The sequence below is a fragment of the Mastomys coucha genome, unplaced genomic scaffold, assembly GCF_008632895.1.
Source record: "Mastomys coucha isolate ucsf_1 unplaced genomic scaffold, UCSF_Mcou_1 pScaffold20, whole genome shotgun sequence".
NCBI classification, from domain to species: Eukaryota; Metazoa; Chordata; class Mammalia; order Rodentia; family Muridae; genus Mastomys; species Mastomys coucha.
In genome coordinates this window covers 61,361,210-61,368,365 of record NW_022196903.1, presented here as the reverse complement: position 1 = coordinate 61,368,365, position 7,156 = coordinate 61,361,210, and the positions used below count along the sequence as shown (strand labels likewise).

Sequence of the window (7,156 nt, the reverse complement as noted above, 5' to 3'; positions counted from 1 at the left end):
ATCCAAGGAATTCTAGCCTTCTTTTGAGGGGTTGTATTCTGCTTTCCATACAAAAGAATACTCTCCCCTAAAATAGCTGCCCTGAAAGCCTGTGCACTTGTGTCTTTATATACATATTTAACCAAATGTCACTTGTTTTCTTATCTATAGGGCATTTACTCTCCTTTCTACTCTCAAGCCTCAATGGTATAGCAGAACCATTCCAGATCCAGCAAATAGCACTTGGGTAAAGAAGGATCCCATTATGGAGGTAAGGTATAAATCACATTGGCAGCCAGTATAGTCCTAGTGATGAACACATCTAAGGAAACCCCCCAGGAATGAAATTCTGTGGGTGAGCTGAGTTGATAAGGAGCCCTCATGAGAACTTCTGAAGCCCATGAGCATAAAACCCACCAGGCTTTATTCTCCCATGAGCTCCCATGCTCTTCCTCACTCCAACTTATTTCAAAGAGAAAGCAAGTGATTTTTGCCAATTGGACCAATAGTCAGATAACTGATCCAAACTCAAAATAACTTAACTTTCCCAATCCCCCTGAAGCACAGAACAGAGAAGTACAAAGAACCATTGGTTTTGGGTTTTGTGGGAAGCCATTATGTAAAAACTTGAGCTAGCTCAGCAGACAAGGGAATCTTTCCTGATGCTGTAGGCTGAGAATTTTCTTCAAGATTCTTCTCTTGAATTATTTCCTTTTAAGCCAGAAGCCAGTGATCCAGCCTCTGCTTTAAGGAACTGATACTAGGCATTTCTGCTTTAGAAATTTAAACCAGTTCCGTGTTTTTACCATTGGGTCTGGAGGGTCCTTCCTGTTGCTTACTATGAGTGTGTTTTGGGTAATTTGTCCAAGTTATCTGAACACCAAGCACCTTCACACTATATAGTACAATGAAGAGAAAATAAGATAATACCATATAAAGCAAATGCTTTTCACCGTTTTTGTTGGGCTTTTGAGTTTGTTGTTTTTCCCCTGGGGGGTGGGGGTGGGCTAAAATAGGATTTTACACTGTAGCTCTGGTTGGCCTCCAAATCAGAGATCCCAAATGCCTCAGACTCCCAGTGCTTGGATTATGGGCATTATCCACCATGTCCACTTCTTTTCAGTTTTCATTTTCTTCCCAACAACCATATTTGAAGATTTCTATTAAGGGATTTTTGTTTACATTAAGTAACAAGAGCAAGAATAGTGACAATGAGCCTGGAGATGGTGGCACACACCTTTAATCCCAGCACTTGGGAGGCAGAGGCAGGCGGATTTCTCAGTTCGAGGGCAGCCTGGTCTACAGAGTGAGTTCCAGGACAGCAAGGGCTACACAGACAAACCCTGTCTCAAAAAAACAAAAATCAAAAAAAAGAGAGAGAATAGTGACAATGACAGATGTACACTCACAATATACTCCCTATTATGTACTTATAAAGTACATAATTATAGTCCATTAACATATTTATGTATAACTTATATACTACTTCCTATATAGCAAGCACTTATAATTTCATGCATTGACAATTTATTGACAGCTACAAGTCATACTGTTATCCTCATTTTTCAGATGAGGAAACTGAGGCATAGGATGAAATAACTTGCCCAATACTAGTCAGTGATAAATGATAGGTCCTAAATTCATTTCCAATCAGGATATCAAGACATTTTACCTTACAATAGACCTTTAAGCACAAAATGAACAGTTTTCCTAGTAGACCATAACTTTGAGCTAAACAGACTCACCAGGGAGGTTACCAATAAACTAGTCCTCATCATGAGATGTCACAATGGTCTATAGAAAGACACAAAGCCTGAATAAAAATGCCTTGCTGGTGTGGCCTCAAGTACCAGAATTTGAAACAACTGAGCTTGACATTAGAATGTTTTAGGCTAAGAAGACTAAATCACAGTGGGAGGTAGCTCTCTCCTGGTTTGTAAAAGTACTGCCCTTTACACTATAACCATGAACTATGATGGAGAAAGAGACACAGAGATGCTACAAGACATGATAAAATGCTAAGATGCCCAAAGGTTTAGAGACAGTAGAGTAACAGAAATTGGCATATGCCAAATTGACATGCCAAAAGTCGCATGGCAGAAGGACATTCACCACAATATAAGTACAAGTAAAACATGCATAAAGACATCTATATGTGCTTAAAGGGTTTTTTAACCACATCTAAGTGTGTAGGGGGTGGTTTGTGTATAATCTCTGTCCTGGGAAGGTTAAAGCAGGAGGACCAGTGTGGGCTACCATAAGACCCATCTCAAAAAAAACCAAAAGAACAAAAATTTATAACAATTGCTTAATGTAGTGATCCTGGGTATGAGGGATATGGCCTTTACAGAAGCCAGCCAAATACAGACATCCATTGTTATGGTGGCTACTTCTGAAGAGAAGTTGAGAATAGGAAGCCTTTCCATCTTTATTGCATATTTTTTGATCTCTTAACTATGCACTTGTACTACTTTGTACAAATAAGCGGTGAATTGGGAAAAAAAGGTTTCTTTTATGGGCTAGAGAGATGTTCTCTCCATCATTAGTTAAGAGCATGTGCTTGCTGCGGACTGTTGCCAGCACCCAAATGTAGCTCCTGACCACCTCTAGAATCTGATGACTTCTGCAGGCACTTCATACATGCAGGACAGACATGCGTGCAGGCTAAACACTTCAACACACAATATATACGAATAGCCAAATAGTTGAAGGCTTTCAGGCAGCCCTACAGACCAAATAACTACAGAGATCAATCACTGGAATGCCAGCTACCTTGTGCAAACTAAAATCACTGCAGATGTTCCTGAGCCCTGAGGTTTATGGAACTTTTCCTGGGGCTTTCCAGAACCCAGCCCCAAAAGTGTGCTGGGGAGTAGCTTATCAGTATTGCCCCACAGAGGCATTAATAGCTCACCTAGAAAAACAGCCTTTCCCATCCTGTTATCTTTCCCACATGGTAGCCTCACTCTGGCACAGCTGCCATCAATGCATATTCTAGACAAACCTACATGCCAGGACCAACTTAAGAATGATCACAGGAGAACCGATTTTTTAAAAAATAAGGATATAGACAGGCGGTGGTGTCACACGCCTTTAATCCCAGCACTTGGGAGGCAGAGGCAGGGGGATTTCTGAGTTCGAGGCCAGCCTGGTCTACAGAGTGAGTTCCAGGACAGCCAGGGCTATACAGACAAACCCTGTCTCGAAAAACCAAAAAAAAAAAAAAAAAAAGGATGTGGAAAGTGCCATCACTCATCTCTTGACATGTTATGCCCAAAACAAAGCTGGCTGTATCAGAGGCAAATGATAACAAGACTCTCTTGTACAATTTTTCATTTAATGAAAAGAAAAAACCAAAGAGGCAAAGGTTGATCAAATTTTCCCAGCCAAAGATCAAAGCTAGGACTTGTCTTCAGAATTCAGTTGTTTTCGGATCCTTGTGAGTGATGTGCCTACGCTGCTGAGTAGAGTGCAATGAGAAATAGGGGCTAAGCACAATGAAGGGTTGGTGACACTAAGAAACTATGTTGAAGTAAAATAGTATATAGATACAGAAAGGAGTAGACAAGGAGTTTAAATCTTCATATAAGCTTAAGTGTTAATGTCATGGAGCTCTACTTTGGGAAGCCCAGGCACAGAAGAGTGTAAGGATGTAAGAAAGAACTCAACTAAAGCCAAGAAGGAGAAATGTTCCAAGTGTCAAACACTTCAATTTGGCAACTGGAAGTAAACTTAGAAAGAAAAAGATATTATAGAGGGGGGTAACTAAAGGGATCCTGAGAAAATTATCAGAAAAACTAAACAATGAATTATCCAAAATAGCCAAAGGAGAAAAGATGAGAATCTGTTACAGAAAAGCTATTCAAGTAGTCTTTCTTAAATGCCAAATCCGACAAGAACATTTTCCTTACCTGAAACCATGTAATTCCAAAGCCCAAAGCCCTTAGCAGGCCCACAATGAAGATGATATGATGCCTTTAATCACATCTTTAATCCTAGCACTCAGGAGGCAAAGATCCAAGCTAGCCAGGGCTACATAGCAGTGATGCTATTATTATTAAAAAGTACTTCATGAGTAGTCCTTCCCATTCCTAAATCCTTCTTTTTTTTTTTTTCATTTCTAGTACTAACAACAGGATTAGGGGTATGACTCAGTCAGTGGTAAAACACATGCCTTACCCTGCACAAACCTGAGTTTGATTCTCAACAAAAGGGTAATGGGCAACAACACTTCAATCCCTCTCCAGACTGCCCTAAGCCTTTTCTTTCCACCTTTGCTACTAGAAAAAAAAGAAAGTTGACTGAAGGTTAAGCTGTGCAGTCAATCTGTCCTTGGCTAGAGAATGGTAGTGATGGGAGGAAGGGGGTAAGATGGGAGTGAAATGTGGCTCTGGCCTCTCCAAAATTTAAAGGCCCACAATTTCTCAACTGAGGCTGAAGCAGGGCAGCAGAGTGTGAGGTTTTGGAAACCTGGAGAAATAGATCAAAGTAACCTACACATCCACTCTTCTCACAGGAGATCCAGCTACCTACGGATAATCTCCTGATGGCCTGGCCCACTCCTGAAGAGCCTGAGCCCCTGATCATCAATGAAGTCCTCTACCAAATGATTCCAGTCATCAGACAATCCTATTGCTTCAAAAGAGGACAAGGGTTCCAAGGTTACTCTACCTCCAAGGAAGACACAATATATATTGCCAACAATCCACAAGCTACAGGAACTCTCACAGCTGAGACAAGACAATTAGTGAACCTATACAAGGTGCTAGGAAGCAGGGACCCTGATTCAAAATTGGGCAACCTGACCAGCCCCTTGACAGTCACCCCAGTGAACTACCTTCCTAGCCATGAAGGCTATTTACCCTCCAACATAGAAGACCTACCACCACATGAGGCTGATCCAACTGATTCTATAGACCTGGAGCATCAACATATTTCTCTTTCCATTTTTGCATCAAGTTCTCTCCGCCCACTCACCTTCTGTGGTGAGAGGCTGACTCTAGATCGGTTAAAGATGGGCTATGACTCCCTTATGAGTAATGAGGCTTGATACTCAATGTACCCCATAGTAGAATTACAAGGGCAGCACAATATATTTGTCCAGTTCCTACTCCAATGGTCACGATATTTAGTAGTATCAGGCCTATCTATAGCTTCAGGACAGTGCTGACAAACCAGCTGCCTCAGCTTCACCAAAGGGACTTAAGACTAATGGATAAGGAAGTAAGACACCAACACTGATAATCATAAATATAGAAGGGGCCCCAAGATAGGCTGATCAGTTTTCTCTCTCTCCAATACCCCCCTCACACTCACTCACACACACACACAGAGAGAGAGAGAGAGAGAGAGAGAGAGAGAGAGAGAGAGACAGACAGGTGTTTCACCTTTAACTTCTGTCAATCACTATCAGCTTGATGGAGAATTGCCTCTGTGCTCTTACTCCATTTAATCATGTGCTGCCTTCAACATCACTTATGTCTGGTCTAAAACATCAATCTACAAGAACTGTGACTTTGCTGTTTCTTCCTAGCTATGGCCTGATTCAGCAGGCTCTCCTATCATACTACTGGCAAAGTCCAGTGCCACTTGAAAGGTCCAAGACAGTTTTTTCTTAAAATATCAACCCTGATTATCTCCACCCCATCCTCTCCAGTAACACTACTTCTCTGTTTAGTATTTTCATTTAACATAGTATCTATTGCAAATCTGTACTTCCTTTCCTAACCTAACAAATTAGCAATGTGTCCATATAACCCAGTCCTATCAATTGTTCTCATCTTTTGTTTACCAAACTTCCTATGCACCTAGAAACTGAAGCTATTAGTTTGCACATAAACATCCTTAGTCGACTGCCATGACAAGGCTACCTTTTCTCAGGCCAATTTACTAGTAATGTAGTAAATTACTGCTGTACTTACTCTTGTTGGATTTTCTATTCCCTCAAAGCCTTAGGTGATATTTAATTCCTCTTGTCAAGGTTTCTCAACTAAAAGATCTATGTAAGGCTGAAAGCCTCTTCCACTCTTTCCTTCGTAAGATTCTCTTAAACCTTAGTATTATACTACAATCAACTTAGCAAGCGCTTCCCAGTATAGTGCCTAGTTGTGTCACCTGTCATCACTGTTCAGCTGGCTTGCTTCCCACCCTCTACTCTAGCACAAGCTTTTGAAGGAACTACTGAAACATTAACACGTGGTGAATTTATCACTTTGCCTGATAGATCTCTCAATGAATGTCAGAGGACTGTATAATGGTCAGGAAAAGTCCTGACCATTCCAAGTAATTTCTGTGATTTCTTGCAAAACGTCTTCCCTTGATCTGCAGATAAAACTCCAAATACAGTTTCAAGTCTTTCATTCCTTGGTATTTTTCAATTCTAAAATATTCTACCAACAACTTTTTAATTAGTTAAATTCCACAATTCTCTGGAGCTAAACAGTGTATACCACACCAAAGGAATTCCTGGGACTCTCCCTGATTTTCTATTTGTATGAAGGTAGAATCCAGAGCATTGTTAGGTAGACACCTCACTGAACTTTGTCCAGACTTCAAGTTCAGGTGGATACTCAAACTGCCCTGAAAATGTCCCTTTTTCCAGAGTCAGGTTCTTTTCTAGTCTACCTGCAGGCAAGCGGAGTATTAAACTCCATTTCCTATGCATTCTCCCATTCATCTTAAACCCACCATCACTTTTTAGTTACAACCACAGCTCACCCATGTCCTAGAGCAAAGAAGGAAAGAAATGCCTGTGCTCCATTCTTTTTCTCACTAGGATCTGTTTCTCTGACTCACCTGAAAGTTGTCTACCATTCTGATATCAAAGATGAAGCCCTCCAAAGGTTTATTTTTCCATCTAGCCTACAGGACTCATGTTCACTTTGTGCTTCTTATGAAATGCTTTGAGAAGGAAGAACTTCTACAACCAATTATCTTCATTTAAGAAGTTAGAAAAAGACCTTCCTTCTTTCCTACAATAGAAAAGCAATTCAGACTAAAACTTCTCAGTAGTGGTATAGCACATATAAACACATAGCCCACCATATACAAGAACTAGGTTTGGGTTTGGATTTCCCAGAAGCAGAAGACAAGGTGGCATTTCCAATTTGAAGAATCGAGTTGAAATATATAGCAAGGCCGTGGTGGTGCACATCTTTAATCCCAGCACTTGGGAGCA

The 7,156-nt window shown here is 40.8% G+C and overlaps 1 protein-coding gene across 7 annotated transcripts in view; it reads left to right on the top strand.

Annotated features, from left to right (window-relative positions):
* The window catches only part of Il12rb2 (interleukin 12 receptor subunit beta 2), a 96,164-nt gene extending 89,840 nt beyond the window's left edge, over positions 1 to 6,324 (top strand). For all 7 annotated transcript variants that reach the window (XM_031382097.1, XM_031382096.1, XM_031382095.1 and 4 more), the window contains 2 exons: positions 151 to 250; positions 4,496 to 6,324. In XM_031382097.1, coding sequence (XP_031237957.1) covers positions 151 to 250; positions 4,496 to 5,029 — 634 coding nt within the window. In that variant the 3' untranslated portion in view covers positions 5,030 to 6,324. The remainder of the gene's footprint in view (positions 1 to 150; positions 251 to 4,495) is intronic.
* Positions 6,325 to 7,156: the final 832 nt, after the last annotated feature.